This window comes from Cryptomeria japonica, chromosome 9, assembly GCF_030272615.1.
Source record: "Cryptomeria japonica chromosome 9, Sugi_1.0, whole genome shotgun sequence".
NCBI classification, from domain to species: domain Eukaryota; kingdom Viridiplantae; phylum Streptophyta; class Pinopsida; order Cupressales; family Cupressaceae; genus Cryptomeria; species Cryptomeria japonica.
Genome location: NC_081413.1, coordinates 382,336,323 through 382,360,761, shown reverse-complemented (window position 1 = coordinate 382,360,761; position 24,439 = coordinate 382,336,323). Strand labels below are relative to the sequence as shown.

At 37.6% G+C, this 24,439-nt stretch overlaps 1 protein-coding gene across 1 annotated transcript in view; it reads right to left on the bottom strand.

The window, feature by feature from the left end:
- Positions 1-207: 207 nt before the first annotated feature.
- The window catches only part of LOC131072724 (inositol transporter 1), a 36,330-nt gene continuing 12,098 nt past the window's right edge, over positions 208-24,439 (bottom strand). The window contains exons 4-7 of the mRNA XM_058008985.2: positions 2,292-2,399; positions 1,979-2,173; positions 1,337-1,738; positions 208-1,211 (exon numbers count right to left, since the gene is read on the bottom strand). Of these exons, the coding sequence (XP_057864968.1) occupies positions 669-1,211; positions 1,337-1,738; positions 1,979-2,173; positions 2,292-2,399 (1,248 nt within the window). The 3' untranslated portion in view covers positions 208-668. The remainder of the gene's footprint in view (positions 1,212-1,336; positions 1,739-1,978; positions 2,174-2,291; positions 2,400-24,439) is intronic.

Here is a 24,439-nt window from a genome sequence, read left to right as displayed (position 1 = left end):
TGGAATTAAAGGGGAGAAATAATAGTACAGTTCAGCAAGATTGGTTATTAGCATATGGCATCGATCAATATATAGGTAAATTATTCTTCAAACGATGAGCTGAATCCACACACTAATACCAGATTTGAAATTTAGTGTATAGTCAAACTGAAGCTGACATCATATCAAATTTAAATTATATCCATTAGCTCCATTGGCACTCTTCCCTTCTATATAAAATGATTTGAAATAATAAACTTTCTCACGTATTATAAACGCTTGCTGTTTTCATAGATCAAGTTCTGTTACGCTTGATCAAGTCAATGAAAGAATATACACTAAATCAGAATCCATTTATAACTTGTGCAAATAACAGAATGCATATTCCAAATTTTCTCCCAAAAGCAAATTACATTTTGGGCTTCCAAACAAGCTGTATACTTCTAAACGCCGACTCCTTTTGAACTCCGAATCATAGCTTCGTCACTAAATAGGGACAGAATGTTATTGGTTACTGACAATATTTTAATTTGTGAAGGGCAAAAATAATGCCTTGGTCGAGTAAATCATGATATAAATAGGAGGCCTCCAATGAACAAAGAATTGTCAACTGTACTTATACAATAATGTCTCCGAACAGAAAAGAATGAATAAAAAGAGACAGGATGCCTGTAATTATAATTTAATAATCAGGTAGTAGTGCGCATGGAATCCGAATCACAGAGGATTTGCATTGGAATTGATTTTGCATTGGCAGGAGAATACTGAAGGCCATTACTTGTCCACGGAAACCATCTCTTCGTACTTTTTGCTCTCTCTTCCCAGAGTTGTTCTACCTCTTGGAAAGATAGTCCCTTGGTTTCCGGCACAGCTACAAAGACAAATAGTAATGCCAACACAGACAAACAAGTGAACAAGAAAAATGTTCCAGATGTTCCCAACAAACGTGTGAGTGACAAAAACGACTGTGCGACAAGAAGATTTGAAACCCAATTTGCAGTTGCTGCAATTCCCCCACACACCCCTCTCAAATGTGCAGGGTAAATCTCTGAATTTACTGCCCAAGGAACTGGCCCCATTCCAGGGGAGAATGCCATAATGTAAATTACGAGGCCAACTAAAGCTAGCCAGCCATAGTTACTTGGGCAAGACTGTGTGTACCAAGATCTCGAACTACTAGTGCAAATGTCAGCAACGGTCCCATTGTGAATTAAACAGCTACCCGGTTGCATCTGCAATGATTAGACATAATATGATGAGAATAGATCTATTAGGAAGTATATGCTTGCTATAGGTGATTGACATTTAACAATCTTCCCATTTTTTAGGTTGCTGTTGAATAGGATCGAAGATATACCTTGTTTTGAGGAGCAGCACAAAATGCACATGCCTTATGCAAACAGTCAAGACATGAAATAGACCGAGATGTGTGTTGTTTAGACTGTGCGGCTGTGCATAAAAGTTCAGGAACAAAATGGTTATCTGGTCTCATGACATTGGGTGCATCTGTTGTGGTAAGGTAGAAGCCCACTGATAATAAAATTAATGCTCCTATTACACCAATCAAGCTAAACATTGCAAGCCGCCTCCTTCCAGATCGATCTATGAGCAATATGCCAGCAACTGTGCCCAATGCATTCACACCGGCAACAACTAATGACAACAATAATGCTGTCTTATGAGCAGCAAATCCAGCCAGCTCCATTATGGATGGGCTGTAATACATCACAGTATTAATACCTACCAACTGCTGAAAAACCTGCATCAACAAAGCAATTGACCCCACCAAATGAATAGACATAAAGTACTCTCTGTCCAAATTATATAATTTTAAGTTAAGCGTATTCTTTAGAAATTTGCAGTAACGGGCCAGACCATAGCATGATAAATCTAAAATGAACTTTCCAATTCTAAGAAAAGAAAAAAGAACAGGCAGAACATTTCCAGCTTTAGGGATAAAATAGAGTAGCCATCTCAAATCCAACAAATCAAAACAGACCTGCATTCCAACTCCTGCTATGAGAGCTAACCTCATCTCCTTTGTACCCAGTATATCACCAATGCTTATATCCTTTTTAACTCCATCGACCTGAGATTCATTCTCTGCTGCCTCCATAATTTGCTCCAGTTCAGTTTTCAAGTTGTCTGGTGAATAAATCTTCTTAAACACAGAAATGGCTTCTTCAACATTTCCCTGAAAAAAATCGATTTATTTAATTTGAATTGAAAAAATTGTCAGTTCACTTCAGACAGGCATGCATTTAGAGACCAAACATATATTTCCTTTTAGCAGGGTGAGCTCTCATACTCGCCTTTCTAAACAGCCATCTTGGGGACTCTGGCAAAAAGGTGAATACAATTATCTGGAAGAGCGCAGGTACACCAGCAATTCCCAACATCCAACGCCATGTCCCTGGAACCTAAATAATGGAAGCCACTGTCAGATATGTCATATTGAAGTTACTTGGTGAGTGTGCATCAGAAAAATGGTTCATGACTACATTATGACAAAAATAAGCTTCTTTGGAAAAAGGAACCCAAAAGTAGTAGCAGGTTTTGTAATTTGACAGCCACCTTACTAATCAGCCCACATTTTTGGCACTACCTTTCCTCCCAAATCCATCTGTTATTTGCATTTCTGTAAATAAATTACAGATCGCATTCACAGGATTGTTTTGAATTTACTTTCTTTTGTATCTCTTTATGCTCGTATTCTAGAATAGCCTTAAAAATGTTGATATTTAGTGTTTACATATTCTAGCCTGTCATACTTACAATTTTATCTACAAATTTTAGTCATAAAATAAGTTTACAAAGGTAAAATTATCACAACCTTTGAATTTGAACACAACACTGCAAATGTAAAAGAACGGAGTGTGGTGAGGATGACAAAGTTGTGGAGCAAGTGGACATGTAGGAAGTATGCAGCATGTGCCCCGGTGGAACTATGGCAAATCTTGTCATCAAATGGAACAAGCTATTCCATGTAGGTAAAGAAATGGGTTATGTCAGAATGTACAAGAGTAAAGCGTATGTTATATATCAGAGCACATTCTTCTGTCCATATGCAAACTATGACACATGTTTAGGTCCTAACGGGCACATGGAATAAATGGGCATAGTTGGATCATGACACAAAATTATTTTCATTGTTGCAGATTGTTTTAATGACAAGACTTTCAATGATGGGGATGAAACACTTGAGGAACATTGTTGGAAATAGTAGTGCTGACAACGACAGCTTAAGCCAAAACATATTGATAGAAACATCCAATCATTGGGAAAACGGATCATGAGAACTAAAAACTGCGAAAACAGATTGGATTAGAAGAAAAAATAAGCATTTGGAATAATGGTGTCAACAAAACTGTAAGTTTACTACAAAGGTGACAGGACCTAACACAAGATAAATTATTCCAAGTAAAAAGCGAGAAATTGTGAAGTTGGGAGAAAATTGATTTAAGGCTGTAAACTATAAGAATAAGTAGTGCTATTTGCATTAGTAAAATCCTAAAATGTAAATGATGGTTGTATAGGTTAAATGATATGGTTATTGGGGAAGAAGGGCATCCCCAAAATACAGCAGATCAAGATCATGAGCAAGCACCATCATCAAACCAAGGTTTTTCATATTTTTATTAATATATATCTGATTGCATGGGATACTTTATCTAAACAGAAAGCTCAAAACCTACAAATTCATCTATTGCAACAGCAATTCGTTGATGACAAAATTCACCCCAAGAGTTGCCTGGTGGTGAATAGAGTCTAATCCAAGCTGGTATAACTGGAGGCACATGTTTCAATAGGATAAATGTTGGTGCCAATGTTACATAAAGGGAACATCTCAATTCATTGATGACAAAATTTACCCCAAGAGTTGCCTGGTGGTGAATACAGTCTAATCCAAGCTGTTATAACTGGAGGCACATATTTCAATAGGACAAATGTTGGCGCCCAATTTTTCATAAAGGGCAAATCACAATTCACAAATAAAGGGTTCCCTTGAAAAATTGAACCCTTATCAGATTTCTCCTTTAATTTCACTTGACCTATTTCTTCAAGGTTTTAGAATTTAGGTAAAGGACCCATAAAATGGCATATCAAAGGTCTCCATGTAATCTGTACTATTCCAGGGAAAATTCAACCTTCAGAACATAAAAAATAATTCTGCTAACATCTATAAGAAATTTTGGCAGTGAAAAATGGTGATGCACCAATGTAAGATCATGTTGCTGATAACACTGTAGGAGTTCTCTCAAATACTGCAAAGATCTACACAGTTCATCTACATTATATGACTGAGAGGCCCCAGCACAGGGTGTCACTGTCTCCTCTTGACTAAACAAAAACGAGAGGGTATTTTCCTCCTGTCATGAGAAGGAAATAAAAAGGGAAATCAATTATTTGAGATAAAGTTGGGTCTGAAAAAATGAAATACTAAAACTCAAATAGAGAAGGCCATTGACTCCTCTTGGAAAAATAACCAAGTAGATATTAAAAAATTTATCTGGTCAAGAGCAATAAAAATTAGAGCTAATAGAATATTTCTACGGGAGAAAACTCAGCCTGAGACAGCATGATATTATATATTTATAACCATCCCCACCATTAGCCAGTATCAATTGTATGTTACTGGTGGAAACACATCCCATTTTATGGGTGTACAACTCATCTAGGAATTATAAACATTGACCACCTTAGCAGATTACAAACAGGTCAGCTACCAAAACAATTTAGTAATTTACCACCAGATTGATAACTACCAAAAACAATTATAAATATTTGAAGAATGAATGCAAACACAGTAAGGAAGCAAGTCCATTTGCAATAGTTTAGTCTGGGTTTGTGTTAAAGGGAAAACAGTATTGAAAATTGCTAGGAAACTTACGAGGTAACTTCCCTATTGTCCAACAAATGTTGCTCAATTTCAACAGAAACTCCAAGGGCAGCCCAGGGAAAACAGGGACAAACAGCAATGTGAAAATGATTATTGCCCCCTCAAACTTGCTCTTGTGCGCCTTTTGGCTCGTTAAGTCAAAGGGGACTCTCAAATTATCATCTATGCTTGATAAAGTTGCAATACCAAGTTTTGAAAACTAAAAAGTGTTCATAGAAAAATCTAGGGAGATTGCATCAAAGTTTCAGCTCATTGGCTTCTCACATTGCTGGCATGACACCAGCAAACCAACTTACCAGCTCCAGGGTAAATCAGATTTCATTTTCCTCCATTGGAACAACTGAAATATAAGATCGGGATGGCCTTGTGCCCCTTATCCAAGCTGACTTGATGGGTTTACAAATTAAACCCCAGAACTTTGGGGATCCCACAAAATCTTTTCATTCTCATCATTTGAAGGATTGGCAAAAAGCTTTCATTAGAACTAATAGGAAATTTTTAAAAAATATATATAAATCATGCAGCGGTCCCCTTCCCACCCACAACGCACAGCAGCTCACCATAATGATGTTCAAGGCTTTTAAGAAGTTTCATCTCATTTATTTGTACAAGAGAGTCGTCTAACACAATTTCCCCTACCACTTAGAATGCCAACTATCCCCTATTACCCCCCCCCCCCAGGAGGGTGGGGTGGGGGTGGGGGGGTGTGTGTGTGTGTGTTCAATACGGTTGAGGAGGTGGGTGATCTTCAGCCTCTTGCTTTCTCGCTGTCCTCAATTCTACAACTATTCTAAAGAAATTTTCCAACTTTTCAGCTTTTTACATTTTCAAGTGTTGTAACCTCTACAAATGAATTCTAATTTTTATTTTTTTACTAAATTACCGGTCCACCCTCTCGAAGACCCAAGTATCGATCCAATCCGGCCAGGTTTGAGGACCGGATCCGATCCTTCGTGGGTGCAACCAGGGCTCACAATTTCACCTATGAGTTTGTCCCAGACAAACACGAGAGAACCCACGACAAATTTTGGAAGTTTTTCTTCAATCTGTCAGGGTTTTGTCACATATCCTTCTCAACAAAAGTCTTCCACATCCTTTGATTTCCATTGTGTTTGTATACAATGCAAAATATAAGTGACAGGCATGAGTGATGATGATAGAGCGACAACAAGAGGGGTATTGATGTTTCGGGCTCAGCTATTTGAATCTTGTAGGCAAGAGTCAATTTCTGTATGAGTTTGTGATCGCTTTGTGACCCAATCTCTGGCTTTCATAGTAGCAATTGAAAGGGGGAGCTGATGAAGAGCAAAAAGAGAAACTATGTGAGGTGTGTATATGTATTATGTCTTTGTATGGACGAACCGAACCCCAAAAAAAATTTGACTGAATCCGCAAACCAGACTCTTGAACCCCAACCCAAACCTCAACCAGTAACTTAGTATTTTATTCGTGGACTGTATTGAGACAATCCCGAGCTTCTTAAGCAGCCATTTTGATGTTAAGTTGAACCTCACCCAAAACACTAAACAAGATGTTCAATTTGGCCTTCCAAACGACCTTATCAAATCTTCTCTACTCATCTACACCTTTTGCCAATCAAGTGATTGTTCCAACAAGAACCCACAAATCATTATCACCTTTATGGCAGCAGCCTAAACATCCATAATCTCTAGCACCATGTTTATGCCTTTTGACATTTTGTGAATAGGGGTGTGGTTTAGCATATTTTACATTTCCTCGTGCTAATCTTCCATGCTCCCAAGAGGGCTACAAAATACACAGGTGTTTATAGAGCAACAACAAGAGGGGTATTGATGTTTCGGTTTCAGCTATTTGAATCTTGTAAGCAAGAGTCAATTTCTGTATGAGTTTGTGATCGCTTTGTGACCCAATCTCTGGCTTTCACAGTAGCAATTGAAAGGGGGAGCCAATGAAGAGCGAAAGGAGAAACTATGTGAGGTGTATATATATATATATTATGTCTTTGTATGGACGAACCGACCCCAAAAAAATTTGACTGAACCCGCAAACCAAACTCTTGAACCCCAACCCAAACCTCGACCAGTAACTTAGTATTTTATTCATAGACTGTATTGAGACAATCCCAAGCTTCTTAAGCAGCCATTTTGATGTTAAGTTGAACCTCACCCAAAACACTAAACAAGATGTTCAATTTGGCCTTCCAATTGACCTTATCAAATCTTCTCTATTCATCTACACCTTTAGCTGATCAAGTGATTGTTCCAACAACAACCCACAAATCATTATCACCTTTATGGCAGCAGCCTAAACATCAACAATCTCTAGCACCATGTTTATGCCTTTTGACATTTTCTGAATAGGGGTGTGGTTTAGCCTATTTTACATTTCCTCATGCTAATCTTCCATGCTCCCAAGAGGGCTACAAAATACACAGGTGTTTATATTATCGTTTGCAAATTACAACAACACTTGCTAATCTGCACTTTTGGATAATAGGGTAATGCTAAGATTATCTTGAGCACTGCTTTTGGCGCAGTTTCTTCTTCAGAAGATAATCCTCCATGTAGTGTTCAATCTCCCTTTCCAACATTGGATACATCTTGTACAACCTTTATGTGCTTTCTTTGTTTCCTCTCAAGGATATTGACTTTCAACTGCTGCTTTCAAATCCATCGTGGCTTCATCAATTCACTGGCAGACAATCAATTTACTCTGATACAATGATAAATTCAAGAAAGCAAGGTGCAGTTTATTATTGAAAGAAGATTTTGTTGGTTGTAATTAGGGCCAGCGGATTCCTATTGCCTTAGGCAACATTGGAATCCGCCCCCTTCATATAGGGCTAGGCCCATCACCACACGGCACTAAGGTTTGCTCGCCACACACTCAGATAAACATGCCTCCTTGATAGGGCCGACCCCATCAAGGTAAATTAAAAGGAAAGCAATAAAATGGTTTAAAGTATAAAGGAGGCCGACATGATTAGGAAACCATGTCACCTATAAATGCAACACTTTCCTCTTATTAGCACAATCAAGTTTTATGTTGACAAAATAATCTTCGATGAAGAGCGAAATTTATACTTATACATTCAGCAAGATCAAAGTCTTCCATATAGTGGCAGCGAACTTCATAAGGGTTGCATTAGACTTCAACCAGAAAACAGCGAACCTCACTTGTTGTAGCAGACCCAAAATAGGAAGGTGCGAACTTGATCAAACAGCAGCAGACCTTACATTGAAGGCAGCGAACTCCCTTAGAGACAGCAGATCATCATCCAATATTGAAAACTCCATTAAAAGGGCTGTAATCAGATAAGGAGGACTGTAGCCTAATTATTCCTCCCTCATGGTGGCTGTAAATCCAGATAAGTGTGTAATTTCCTGTTGAATTATAAATCATAAATCAGATCTGAGGATCCTTTGGCTGGGTTTTTCCTCCTAGGAGGTTTTCCCAGGGTAACTGTGCATTGTCTTTAGCATTTCATTTCCTTTATTACGCTTAAAGTCTGAAAACAATAAATTAATTAATCTAAATCTAATTTTCTGAGTTTTATTCAATCTGAAAGTACTAAAATTAACAGATTTCAATATACACAAAGAGATGTTAATTATCACATTAATTGACTGGGTGAGACATACCCAACCACCACCTACTCAACTGCCTATGTTGATAATAATATATTACTTATTAACATTCATACAATGATGTAGTATTATTGTATATTCCAACAAAACTCCTTTAATAACTCTAGAAATTGTTTCTTTACTCCTAATCTGATTACAGCCCTTTTAATGGAGTTTTCAATATTGGATGATGATCTGCTGTCTCTAAGGGAGTTCGCTGCCTTCAATGTAAGGTCTGCTGCTGTTTGATCAAGTTTGCACCCTCCTATTTTGGGTCTGCTACAACATGTGAGGTTCGCTGTTTTCTGTGACAGAGCTTAAGGATCCTGGAACACATTGTGAAACGAATCCAGCTACTTATCCTAGTATTTCAATCCTAGTTAGCACTTCAAACTTATCCTTCAAAAATAAAATAAAATTGCATATTTGTTTGAACAAGTCTTATTGCATGATCAGCACTCACCATGCCAAGCATGGGCTTGCTTTGACGTGCCTATATTGATATAGTTAGTCCTATCCTTAAGCCATCCATATTTGATAGCCCTCCTCTCAAAATAGCATCCCTAAGATACAAGTAAGTTAGAATCCCAAACAACACCTCGAATGCATAAAGGCAAATCACATCTACTTCTAAATTAACATATTGTGGATAATGCCAAAGTTGAATTTGCACCGTTTAACTACTTGACTTTTTCATGCCCCAACCAAAAGGATATGAACGGGGATGATTATAAGCTTTTAAACTAAGCTTTTAAACAAACTGATCTAAAATAGTAAAATCAAATTAGATGTGAGCTTGTGTATATGAGGGCAATTATATTTGTTTTCTTGATTTGGATAACAATTTGGAATAATTATATTCTTTCTTCTTGCTAACATATTGTGCTAGCCACATTAAGAGAATCCCACTCAGTCCCTCATATGCATCAAAATTATCATCGATCTCCACCTCTAATTTGTCTCTCAAAGATGCCACGGGCTTCTTGGAGTCTACCTTGGAACAATTCTTAGTGTGTAATTCCAAATACAAATTCCAACATGCTAATCATTGTGACTGTCAATACTACAATGACCACAATGATTCGTCTTCAGATCTTTACAAACATACAAAATAGTGGTGTTCCTGTTGCTTTGCCACTTGTCCTTTCAAGATTTAAATGGTTGATTTTACTCTTGCTTGGACTGACTGGTCAACGCATTTTGCTTTGAGTGTTCACCTTCTTGCTTCTTTTCTTCTACAATGTAATATGCTTAGAGTTAAACACAAGCCCCGTCAAGATCTTTTGGCTTTACTTGAGACAACTCATCTCATTGTGCATGAATGAAGGCCTCACGTGTAAACTCATCTCATTGTGCATGAATGAAGACCTCATGTGTATTTGGTCCTCTCCATCTTCCAAGTCCAAACCCATCAATATGGCATGTCGACAATCTTATGTGGTAAGTCCAGCACGCTTTGACCACATCCTTTCCTAAAACATTTCCACTTAATTTTTTGATCAATTTATGCCCAATTAGATAAGAACCTTATGTAAAAATCATTTAACAAGTGTTTGAATAAATTCCATCTAGATAAAACAAGCATCTTCTTTTTAAGAGATGCTATAAAACTTTTTCACTGGATGCATGTCCTTTGACTTTGAGACATGCTAGAGACCTCTTTTGTGTCTCACTAACACTATGCACACCAAAATAAGCCTCCATTTGTTTTATCCATTTATCTAGTCATTCAGGATCTATCTCACCTTCAGAAGTCCTAATTTACACTTTAGTTTCAACACTGAATAACGTATGCTCAGATCTTATCATAGCTTTTGGAGATTGCTCCTCTCCACCCATGAACTCTTCTTTATCATCTCCATAGGACTTTCCTCCTATACCAAAAAACTATTTGGAAAGCACAAAACACTGTATCCATGGATTCTTGGTTCCTAAACGTAAGCCCTCACTGTTTGGCACAAGTTCCTTGTGATCACATAACCTTTTCCATGTTTGTTGTCAGTGGAGCCACTTGCTTGACAAGCTTAGCTTCATTATCTTTTGTCATCTCTCTTCCACTTGATTTAACTTCTTTTTAGCTATCTCTCTAGATTACAAGATAGCAAATATATGTCCTTGTTATGTCATATCACTATCATACAAATCAAACCACAACTCCACAATACCCAACACAGTATCTTCAAACAAGCTTTGATACCATTTTACGATTCACAAACTCTCAAGCATACCTAATTGGTAGAATTGGCAGACCAGAATTTCTTGTTCTACTTGAATTCACTTCAAATGACGGTTATAGAATATTTACTAGAATACTTAAGAGACTAGAATTAGTGTTGTTTTGAATTGGAAACATGAACAATACTTGCAGCAATGTTTAAGAGCATACACAACAATAAAAAGTATGCACAAAGAGATTTGACACAAAAAAGTTTACCCTGGAAACATAGTGTGAGGAAAGCCAAATGGAAGTAATAAGTGCACAACTTCCTTACCGTTCTTACATTCAAAGAATGGATACAAAGCACATCATTAGAACTATGACAAGAATAATTTGTTTTCTCACACGATTCACTCTGTGCCCCCTTTCCTTCCCTTCAATCAACTCACCATCTTGGTTACTCCTAACACTCTTCCACACTCTCAAGTTCACAACTGTGCATTTATCTCCTCCTTATAGTGCACAAGGAATGTCCTTTTTGTGCACTAAATGACTTCTAACCATTCTCAAATTGATGAGACAGCACCACTTTGTCATCACTCTGTCTGTATATCTTCAGGTGAAACTCAAACTTAAAGCAAACAAATGTTTATACAATTGTCTCAGAAGCTGCAAAACCACCCTTGTTGGCACTGGTGGCAATGCGTCTATCAATGCAAGAAACTAGTGAGTGTTAGGGAACTGTCCGTAGTAGTAATTAGGAGCAACTGCCTCTATTAATTTCACAATTATGAAACCATCCTCTGTTAGCCAGATACTGTCTGAGCCATATTGCTAACTGAACTTGATAGACTGATGAAGGAACTCTATTTCATACTAATATGAGAATTCCAGATAGATAACCAACCGTGTTAACCAGTTGCTGATTGATTTTGATTTACCGATGACAGATTTTGTTTTGCATCAATCCTTATTGATCAACTATGGGGGGGTCCATTTGTGACATCTTTCCGATGTCTGAAACCTTTTAATGGTCATGTCTCCACAAGGAGATTTAGATTGACTTTCACAGTTTCAGAAAGGCAAGATTCGAACTTAGTCCATGAAAATTCCAGTTGTGATTATTGGTATGACTACCCAAGCATCAAGCCCACCAAGTTTGTGGTGCCAAACACTTTCCTTCAAAATGCAGCATCCAATCATGGATTGGGTGTTTTTTTATGGCATAATTTTTTGCAAAGAATTAAATTTTACAAAATGGAAGAGCTAAAACTTTTGTGGGAGGTTCATTGTGTGAGCTGCAAAAGTGGATTCAAACCCCAATGTGGCAATATGCAGGGTATTGGAGACAGTTGCAGGGCCTTCTAGGGCCAGTGTTGGCCCTCAACTCTCTCCCAGGCATCTGGGTCAATTCCATCAAATTGATGTTCTCTAGTTTGACAAAAAGAAAGGGATCAAAGTAGATAAAAATGTTCAATCCCCAGACAATCCTCAACCAACTCCTCTTGCTCTTGCCACAATGTCCAAAGCAACGCTAGCCTGTAGTGCTCCTGTTGCTACACCTACTTAGTGTTGGCAATTGACACTCAATTGGTTGGTTTCACTATGTTGTCATTGATGGCAACATGGTATCTTATTCCGGCTTCATGTTTTGGTTCAGTTGTGTACCGGCAGGCACTTCACAGACACTACACCAGCACCGGCAGGACAGAAGGATTACTTTGGTTACCGGCTATTGGAGGCCGACATCTCTTGGATCCGGCATCAGCAATTGTTCTTAATATTTATGCATTCATGTTATCTAGCTGACATGTAATTTGATATTGTAAATATCTTTGTAAGCCGACATAAGGCATGATAAGTTGTATAGGGTATATAGGTATGTTGGATTAAATCATTTTTGATATGGGAGATTATGGATATGCGAATGTGATATAATGCGAAATACATTAGAGAGATTATGTATGTGAGGATATTTATGTAAAGGGTTCTTCTGGTAAAGGGTTTAGGGTTTCAGACCAGAACAGACAGAGCTTAAACCGGAACTGTATTCTGACATAGAAGATGTTATTTTTGTAGTTCAACACTTCTCCGGATTGTAGTCTGGATTTATATGTAGTCAATGAGGCTCCTTTTGTGATTGAGCAGCATGCTCTAGGCTATAAGCCTTCCTGCAAGTGCAGGCCCCTTATATTTTGTAATATCTCTTCATATGGCCAGTGGATTGATATTGTGGGTCACAAATCCCACCGTGGTTTTTCCTCTTTGAGGTTTTCCACGTATAAATTTGTGTGTTATGATTCTCATTTATGTGATTAGCTTATTGGTTGCTTTACTTCTTTCAATTTTGTATGTACCAGTATACTGGTTGGTGTATGCATGTTTTAATAAGGTTAAAATTGATCATTCCGGTATAACACTGATTCACCCCCCCCCCCCTCTGAGTGTTATTGGATTCCAACAATTGGTATCAGAGTCTTGTGCCTCGCAAGAAGTTTAATAGCTTAAGGAAGATCCTAAATCCGGAATCCATGGATATGGCTTTGGAGAAGCAACTTGAGATGGCACTTGAAGATTATGATGCTGAAAGATTGAAGAACTTAAAGCTACAAGATGAATTGAATTCTGCTAAGGAATTCATTCTTGTCCTACAAGAGAGGTTATCATTTGTTCAAGCTAGGAAGAAGGAACTTTTGCAAAGTCAAGATGATGAAGAGAAAGATGCACTTAAGGAACAATGTCAGAAATTGAGTTAGGAGAACATGGTCATGAGAAATGAAATGCAAGTTATAACTATGAGAATGTCTAAGGAGATTGAGGACCGAAAGAAAAAGGAAGAAAATCTTGTTGGATCCCTGAAGAACAGATTTGAAGAATGTGGTAGGTAATACAGATGCAAAAGCATATGGATTTCAAAGAATCGATGTTGTTCAATTAATCAAGGAGACAAAGCTCCTTTAAATAGAGTTACAAAGACGATGTTTCTAAAAGAAACAATCGTTAACTAGAGGCGAAATTAGAAACAGCTTAAATGACCATTAATAACACAAAGAGAAAGATATTATTCTAATACCCTCCCTTAATGGTCATCGTTCTAATTACCAAGAGAAATAACAGAGAAAGTTGCCCCCTTCTTCTCGGAACACGCTGCAACAGAAGACAAGAGCCTGCCACTAACTCTGCCACTTGAGATGAGTCTGCCACCAACCCTCCCAGAAACTGCAGAACTTCTGGAGATACCCAAAACAACACCAAACGTCCAACCTAATGTTGGAGAATTGTCCCTCCCTGTAACCAGAGACACACCAAGAACAACTGTCACGATTTTGAGGAAAAAATCGACAAACCCTCCAAACTATTGCAGATGAGCAAGATGCCCGAAAATAGACTGCAAATAAAAGACTAGTGCAGATGTTCGCACAACAACTCTAGGTGCGACGAAAAACAAACTACAACAAAGTACAAGAAAAAATTATAAACCCTCACATGATTTTTTTTACAAGAACAAAAAATATTTAAAAACCCAGAGACTTTTTAAGGGAAAAAAATATTAAAACCCATCAGAATTTTTTTCAAGTAAAAAATATTAAAAACCGAAACAAACATCAATGCCCATAAGCCATCTTCACACTTTTCGAGGCACGAAAAACGAGGTACTGAGAAGATGCTAAGTGCACAAACTTGACAACCTTCCAACATCAAGTTGGTCAATGACGCCATCTTGCACGTTCCCAAATGCACAAAAAACAGAAAAACTGAGAAGAGGCACTGGCACAAAATTCAAAAAATTCGAATCTCAATGCAGAAACAGAGGCAAATGCAAGTACAGACTTCAAAAAATGAAGTACGGCGGGCACGAATTTCAAGAAAAAAATTCCGACTGACCCAGAAAAATTCGAAGACAACCCATAAATCCTTGCGAAAAACCCAAAAAGAATCTGCTGTCGGAATCTGGATCCGCTGGCTCAAAAATCAAGGCACCCAGAAAATTCTGACGACGACCCAGTTGAGATCTCGAAAAACCCACCACGAATCTGTACTCAGAAAAAAATTTCGACTGAATCTGGAGGGTCAAAACCTTGGTCGAAAGTCAAAAAAAGCGGGTTTGACCAAGTTGCAGGTTGCAGAAAAAATGGTGGGTTTGTACCGCGCCGAAAAATGCCGAAAACCCTCGCCAAACAGATGCAAACAGGAAGAACCCCGTTACACAGCATAAACACAGTCCAAAACAGACTTTTGAACACAAAAAAAAAAATTCGAAAATCTGCAGCAAAACTAAGAGGCCCGAAAAATCTCGGAAAAGAATTCACAAATTCTTTATTCAGGCTCTGATACCATAATACGGATGCAAAAGCATATGGATTTCAAAGAATCGGTGTTGTTCAATTAATCAAGGAGACAAAGCTCCTTTAAATAGAGTTACAAAGACGATGTTTCTAAAAGAAACAATCATTAACTAGAGGCGAAATTAGAAACAACTTAAATGACCATTAATAACACAAAGAGAAAGATATTATTCTAATAGTAGGTTGGTTCACGAGAATGATATGTTGAGAACTGATTTAGTACAATCCCAGAGTAATGAACATGAGCTTGAGAGACAAATGATAATTCTCAGAGAAGATCTAACTACTGCAAGTGAGTATAAAGAAAAATTCAAGATTACCTTAGCACAGCTAGATGAGATACTGAAGAGACAAAGGCAGATTGGAGATTCCCGTGGACTTGGTTGTGAGCAAAGACAGAGTTTCGGTACTGCTAATAAAGATCAAAACCATAAAACACCGGTAAGGCAATTTAATGCTTATAAATTGAATGGTAGATGTTTTGTTTGCAATAGATTTGGTCACATGGCTAGACAATGTAGAAACAGAGCAAATTAGAACGCTGCTTCTGCTCCCGGTAAATGTTCTAAATGCAATAAGTATGGTCATAAGACAGAAGATTGCAGAATGAATGTTAAATGCTATGCATGTGGAAAGTTTGGACATATGGCTAATCAGTGCATGTCAAGCAATTTCACTGGTTTTAGCAAAGCAATTCAAAGGAACAATGTTACATGTTATGCATGTAATGAGGTTGGACATATTGCTAAATTCTGTAGAAGCAGAAATCCACCAGTTGGTAATGGAGGATCAAATCCGGCAAGATCATACTCAGAGATGGGTTAAGAAGACTGAAGAACAATCATCAGATGGAAATGCACCGGTTACTTATCCGGCAGAAGCGGTTGCTCCTACATTGGTAGGTAGCTCATCTGGTAACTAAGGCAGATGCCTTAGGGGTAGGCAAAATTCATGAAGATGTTGCATATGCCCCGAGAAGAGGTTCTAGGAGATGTTCCAGACATTGGAGATGCTTATCCGGCATGGATATGTTCTGTTTGAGATCCGGTATCTTTCACCAGCAGTCATTTATGTCAATAGAAGATTAGGGTTTTTCTCAGAGGTTAGAAGGTCGAATTCACTTCATTATTGATTACCTTGCATTTAGAGCGATTTTAGAGTGATTAAGAGCGACTAAGAGTGATCCAGGCATTTCAGAGCAATCAGATTTCTTCTTGAGTGATTTCATCGGCATCTGGAGGAATTTGTTGAAGGTTTTCACCGAGAGCAATCAAAATTTATTTATCTTTAAACATGGAAGTGGGATCATCATCTATTCCTATTTTTGTTGCAAACCCGACTGTAGTAGAGGTCAAGGACCGCCCCAAGCCAATTTTCAAACGGTATCCGCATGTGGCTACCCTGGAAAATTCGGTTGGAGCATTTTCCCGTGTTCCGGAGGGAGTTGTCTATGTTGAAGATGTTAGGGCATACATACACTGTCACATAGAGGACTTGGGACCATCTAAAATAAAGGGCATGTATATGAGCGAGCTGATGGGAGAATCTGGAAAGATCAAACCGGCATACAAACACATTGAAGACTTAGGGTTTACCGGCATTCTGGACATCCTGGAATTTGAAGATGAGATAATTAGGTATGTTTTGAGCAAAGTACATGAGGAGTTTATTTGGTTAGATAGACCTTACAAGATCACCAAGGAAGTCATCCGGGCAATCACTGGTTTACCATCGGTTGGGCAACATCCAGATAAGAAGGTTTCGAATGATTTCGTGAACAAAACCACCGGCGCGACATCTGACAGGAGATCTATGAGACCAAGCACTATTACCGACACGGACATCAGATTCGGTAGCATGATCATCAGGTATAAGGAAACTCAATCAAACCGACCGAATTCTATTTCCACTTCCTGCATTCTTGCTGCATACAAAATGATGAGAGAAAATGTGAAATTGGATCTATGCGGTTGGATGTTAGATGAGTTATTAATAAACCTAGGAAAGATTAAGGGAGAAAAAATGGGAACCTTCTGGTATGGCAACTTGATAGTCTACTTGATGTTATTTTTCATGAATGATACACCCAGTTTTGGTAAAAAGCAATGGGCATTTGACATCCCAATAGGGAGACAATTGAAACAGTCAATTGCTGCTCTAGGCAGTCAGAGAGAAAAAAAGGTATGGGGATATTTCAAAGCATTCCAGAAATCTATTAAGTCTAGGGTAAGGGTTCCTAAGCATATTGTAGAACAATATTCAACTGACATATGCTTCATGGTGAAGAAGGATGAAACACTTATGGAAGCGGTTAAGCCCCGGAAAATTTGGATTGAAGAAATGGGCTATGAGGTGGATGCACAGATTCTTGATGCTTATGCAAAAATGTTGATTGATGCACCTATTGATGAGGCAGAGAAGCCCTGTGGTACTGCACAACAGAAAACACGAGGTTGAAACAGAGTTCAACCGGAAGAAGAGAGAGAAGCAAGAAGGAAAGGCTAGCAAATTTGTTGAGAAGGTCTCCCAAGACATCAAAGCATTAATTGATGTTGTCCCGAAGAAAGGCAGGAAGAGGAAGAATCCAGAAGTACACATTGAGCCTGTTACAGCAGAGTCTGAATCTGAGGATGACACACCGTTGGCATTCAAGAGGGTTGTAAGAAAGAAACAGAGGAAGCAAAGGTTAGGAAGATTACATTCAAAATACCGGCATAGAAGCAAGCACCAGAAGTAACCACTTCAGCTGCATCCAGTACTGCAAAGAGGAAGAAGAAGGATGACACTGATACAACTATTCAATCTGGTAATGTTCTGAAGAGCACACAGTTATACTGAGAGGGGGGGAGTGAATCAGTATAATGAAACTTTTCAATTCAATATTTTATATGATAAGATCAATCACTAAAAATAATTTTCCATATGAACACAATAACACAAAGATTTAAGTGGAAACCCAATGCGGGAGAAAACCACTGAAAATGAATGCTATATATTTATGTTCTTTTACAATTTTGTGAGCACCAACTCCCTAACTCTGTTTTGTGAGCACCAACCCACTGGAAGCACCAACCCCCGAACTCTGTTTTGTGAGCACCAACCCCCTGGAAGCACCAACCCCCAAACTCTGTTTTGTGAGCACCAACCCACTGGAAGCACCAACTCTCTCTGCTGAAATTGTGAGCACCAACTCACTCTTCACAAATCTAATTTTCCATCTTGAACATGTTGTTGTAACAATGGATGATAGACAATGGTAACACTCTTTAAATCTGCATACACATCTTCATACAAATATGTCACAATTCCTTTCTTAAATCTGCTGTAAGCTGATCATAAATCTGCCTTACTCTTCATTTCAAATCTGCATGTGCTAAGTTTATATATCTGCTATTATATTCAAAACTTATACTCTTTTAAGACTGATTGTTCATGTTTCTCTTTGCACACCTCTTACTTCACCTACGTGAGGTAGGTATACTTTCAAAAATCCACAGTTTTATACACAGTATATATATCCAGCATATCAACATCCTTCTCAAAGCATTTTTAAAAATTCATATATATATGTGCTGGTTCCACCAGTTGCAAACCAACATGACTTTTAGTTTGAAAAGTCATATCCTTAAATATTTCAATAACTTCTTTTTGTTAAATCCTATTAATAAACTTTTTACGGGAGTATTTGTTTGCCAAACACTTTTGTTTATATTAATAAACTCTTATGCCACTATACCTTAGACAATACTTTTCATAATAAACAAACCACCGAACTTAATGAAGCCTGATAATGTATTGTAAAAATAAGGTATGCAATTTATTTACGATATTATTTTCTCCCAGCCGGTATTAAGTTCGTTCCGCAAAACACAAAGTTTAATAATTTTTGCTGTCGAGATTTATTTTTGGTTTTAATACCGTTGATAATATGTGATGAATATAAGCCACTATACAACACTTTTAATTTTGCCGCTCCATATCTATCTCCGCTTTAATTAATTTAAAGTGTGCCGCCGATAATATTGTTCAATATATTAACGCTCATGAGGTGCTGTAAAAAATACTTGGTTAATACATCTGCCATCAAAACATTTTTCGCTTTAATAAACTTGCCGCTATATTAATATATTTGCCGATAATTATAAAGTCTTTCCATATTATATATCGGGTAATAAATATATCGGATTATTTATAAAGTCTTCCCATTAATAGTTTTCATTTGATTTCTATTTTTGCCTTCAGATAATGATATAGATACGAACCATGCTCACTGTAATCTTCTACTTCATCGTGCTGATTTGCCAGGAAACTTCCAAACCAACACCCGGCTCTAGGATATATTTTAGATACTTTCATTCTTTCTGTGATGTCATTTTAGATGCTTCCTGCTTTCAATTAATTTGACATCAATGACAATACTTGCATCAATCTCCCCCTTTGTCATTGATGGCAACCTTACAATCCAGATTGCTCCCCCTCAAACCAACACTCCCCCTGTCTCCAAATTCTCCCCCTTTGACATCAATGGCAAGGGATTTTCTGTTGTTTGTAACCTGCCCCTTTTTAATGTATGCTTCATACGAAGTGCTTACTGAGAGGATGAGAGTGATATTACTCCCAATTTATCCCTTAGGTACTCAAAAGTCTCTTTTGGAAGAGGCTTTGTAAAGATATCTGCTAACTGTTCCTTTGTTGGAACATATTCCAACTTTACTTGCTGCTCAAGAACCTGGTCTCTTAAGAAATGAATTTTGATAGGGATGTGTTTTGTCCTGGAGTGCATCACTGGATTCTTTGACATACTGATTGCACTTGTATTATCACAATAGATAGAGATAGGATGATCATACGCAATCTTAACATCTTGCAAGGTTTGTTTCATCCACAATACTTGCGTACAACATGCTGCTACTACAATGTACTCTGCCTCTGCGGTAGATAGAGCTATTGAAGCTTGTTTTTTGCTCAACTAGGATACAAGGTTGTTGCCAAGGAAAAAGGCTCCTCCACTGGTGCTTTTGCTATCATCCTTGTCACCTGCCCAATCAGCATCTGTGTATGCTTTGAGAGTGAAATCATCACATTTTGGGTACCACAATCCAAAATTCATTGTACCCTTCAAATACTTGAAGATTCTTTTAACTGCCTGTACATGTGTTTCCTTTGGTGATGCTTGATACCGTGCTGCTACACCAACAGCTTGCATTATATCTGGCCTGGTAGCTGTTACATATAAGAGACTTCCAATCATGGATCTATATTGAGTCTGACTCGCATCAGGGGATTCATCATTTTTACTAAGTTTGCAACCAGTGATCATAGGAGTACTGACAGGATGGCAATCCTCCATTCTGAATTTCTTCAACATCTCCCTAACATACTTAGTATGTGAGAGAAATATCCCTTCATCTGATTGTGAAATCTGCAATCCCAAGAAGAAAGAAAGTTCTCCAAGCATAGACATCTCGAATTCTTTTTGCATGTTAGAAGCAAATTCTTCACACATTTGATTCTTACTACCACCAAAAATGATATCATCTACATAAACAACTACAATCAGCAAATGATTACCTTCACATTTGAAGTACAAATTACTGTCTGCTGCTCCTCTTTTAAACCCTTGTGTTTGGAGGTAGTTGTCTAATCTGGAGTACCATGCTCTAGGGGCTTGTTTGAGACCATAGAGTGCCTTCTTTAATCTGCCTACATAATCTTCCTCTTCTGACAGGATAAATCGTTCGGGCTGTTCAACATACACTTCCTCTTCTAAATCGCCATTTAAAAAGGCTGATTTCACGTCCATTTGATAGACTTTGAAACCCTTATGACTTGCAAGAGCTAGAAACATTCTGATAGCTTCCAATCTGGCAATTGGGGCAAATGTTTCTTCAAAATCGACTCCCTCCACTTGTGCATAACCCTTACGCACAAGCCTTGCCTTATTTCTTGTAATTTCGCCATCCTCATTCATTTTATTGCGAAAAACCCACTTGGTCCCAATGACATTTTTGTTTGAGGGTCTTGGAACAAGCTCCCATATGTGATTTCTTTCAATTTGGTCCAACTCCTCATTCATAGCATTTACCCAATACTTGTCTTCACTAGTTTCATCAAAACTCTTTGGTTCTATCTTAGAAAGTAGACAGAAATGAGCATGTTCTGTGGTGGTAGCTAGTCTCCTTGTCTGAATGTTTGTATCCAACTCTCCAATAACCAAGCTTTATGGATGATTTTTCTGAACAAACTTTGATGGAGTTTTTGATGGTGTTTTTAAAGGTGTCTTTGATGGTGTTTTTGATGGAGTTTCAAAACTTTCTTGTTCCTCATTTTCACTTTCTTCTTTTAATTCTTCTTCATCACTTTGTTCCTTAGGATGATCTTCTATAGCTTTTTCAAATTGATTTCCTTCATCTATCTTCACATTAGCACTTTCAACTATCTTGTGAAGTCTTTTATTGTAGCATTTATAAGCTTTGCTTCTGGTGGAATATCCAAGAAAGATTCCTTCATCTGACCAGGCATCAAACTTTCCCAAGTCCTCTTCATCTCTTCTAATGTAGCAAGTGCTGCCAAAAATTCTGAAATAATCAATAGTTGCAGCCCTTCCTTTCCATAGTTCGTATGGTGTCTTGTCGTTGTTTACCCTTATTTGCGCTCTATTCAATATGTACACTGCTGTGTGAACTGCTTCTTTCCAAAAAGTGTCTGCAATCTTTGATTCATTCAACATAGCTCTTGCCATTTCCTGAACTATCCTATTCTTCCTTTCAACAACTCCATTTTGTTGTGGAGTTCTTGCTACTGAAAGTTATCTTCTTATTCCATGTTTTGTGCAAAAATCTTCAAACTCATTTGAAGTGAATTCCCCTCCTCGGTCTAATCTAGGACACTTAATTTTGACATCCATCTCATTTTCAACTAACTCTTTGAAGGCTTTAAATTTTGCAAGAGCTTCAAATTTTTCTTTTAGAAAGACGACCCAAGTCATCCTGGAGTAATCGCCTATGAGTAGCATAAAATACCTTTCCCCTTGCAAACTTTTTGTTTTGGTTGGTCCCCATAAGTCTGTATGTATCAGCTCTAGAGGCTTTGAAGACAAGTATTCTTTGGATTTAAAACTTACTCGAGTTTGTTTCCCAAATTGGCATTGTTTGCAAATGACATTAGATGGTTTTGTAATTCTAGGCATATCCCTTACTGCTTCCTTTTTGCTGATCTTGACAAGATTGTCAAAGTTAAGGTGGCCTAGCCTTTTGTGCCATAGCCAGTTTTCATCCTCTTGAACAAAATTACACGTTTCTTCATCTATTTCATTTAGAATATATAAATTATTTGCAGTTCTATGGGCATTTGCAATGATTCTTCCATTCTTTTTAATCTCACATCCCTTAGACAAAAATGTCACACTATGTCCTTGATCACAAAGCTGGCTAACACTTAATAAATTTTCTTTTAAGCCTTTGACATATAGCACATTCTCAGTTTTAGTCTTTCCATTATCTAAACTAAGTGTTCCTTTACCTTTTATTTCTCTTTTTGTGTTATCACCAAACCTTACTGATCCTTCATCTGCTGGTTCAAAAGAGATAAATTTGTTTTTGTCCCCTGTCATGTGCCTTGAGCATCCGCTGTCTACATACCATCTATCCTTCTTGTTCTTTGCATGAAGAGCTATTTGAACAAATAAGGATTCTTTCTCTTCTTGTTGTTTTTTCTTCCAAGTCATTCTAGATGTTTCCTCCTTTTTGATAGGTACATCTCCCTTTCTTGGTAAACAAGGGAAGATAGTTCGGCAAAATCTGGCTGTGTCTCCAAAATTGTGACATAACATATTACATCATAATTCATTAGAGGAGAAAATGAATTATATTTCTTTGGAGTGAAGTTAGAAATATTTCTAGTATGACTTATACAATCAATTGCTTTATGACCAAACTTATAGCATGAAAAACAATGTCCTTTGAATGGATAATAATTATTAGTTACATGTGATTTCTTTATGTGAGATGTTTTCAACATATTTGTGGGAGGATGAGATTTTTGAGCATCATTCTTCCTTCTTTTGTTTTCTACTGTCTTCCATGAATCATCCAAAGTTTTTGACTTAGTAGCATTTGTTGTTTGATCCTCTTCATGTCCTAGACCTGATTTAATGAACGTAGGTCTTTGTGCCTTAAGAAGTCGATCCATTTTCTTGGTGCTATCTTCAAATTTTTTAAGTTTCCCCAAGTCTTGTTTTAAGGAGACAATTTCTAATTCTAATTTGTTGCATCCTTCCTCTTTTCTTTTAAGTTGATCCCTTATTTCCTTCTCATTCTTCTTTGCTTCCTCCAATTGTATTTTTAAGTCTTCAATGAGATTGCTTGATTCTTGTAATTTTGTCTTATATTTTGAGACCCTTCCTTTTAGCTTTTCATTTTGTTTATATGCATAATGTAACTCTTCTTCAAGATCTACATCTTCTTCATCACATATAGCCTCTTGTCCTTCTTCCTTCTCATCTTCATCATCTTCGACTTTCATTGCCATAAAAAGAATCTCTTCTCCATCACTGTTAGACATATCTTCAGAACTTTCCTCCAATGAACTAGAATTTTGCTTAGAGTAGAAGCTTTTCTTATGTTTTGAGTAGTTCTTCTTGAAGTATTTCTTTCCTTTCTTCTTTGAATAGTTTTTCTTCTCCTCTTCACTACTATCACTTTCATTTTGAGGACACTTTGAAGCATAATGCCCAACCTTGCCACAATTGAAACATTTGAAAGGGAATTTGCCTTTGCCCTTTTTGACCTTTCTCATGAAGTAAGCTTCAACCTCATCTGATTCACTGCTTGTACTCTCTTTTGGTGTATGATTTTTGTTCTTGCTCTTCTTTGATGCTTTAAAAGATACCTCCTTTTGTGATGGTTTGTCTTCTCTCCTCATTTCATAGGCTGTGAGGATTCCAAACAATTCATCTTTTGTTAATGTTTTCAAATCCTTCATTTCTTCTATTGCTGATATCTTAGGATCAAATTTCATTGTCAATGTTCTCAACAACTTTCGAACAAGAGGTGTGTCTTCAACTTCTTCTCCTAAAGTTGTGATTGCATTTACGATTTCATCCACATGCAAAAAGTAGGTGGCGATATCTTCATCTTCCTTCATTTTAAGGCTTTCAAATTTCATTCTAAGTGATTGAAGCTTGGCCTCTCTTACCTTTTCATCCCCTTCATAGATACTTTTCAGTTTGTTCCATATCTCTTTTGCTGATTTGCAATGCATGACTTTTGTAAATTCAGAATCAGCCAGGCTGCATAGGAGAGCATGTTCTGCTTTGGCATTATTCTCACTTTTCCTCTTTCCTGCTGCATCGGTCGGAGGAGTTGATGGAGGTGTGTATCCATCTACCACGGATTGCCAAACATCATAACCAAGTGCGTTCAGATAGGCTTTCATCTTGATACTCCAA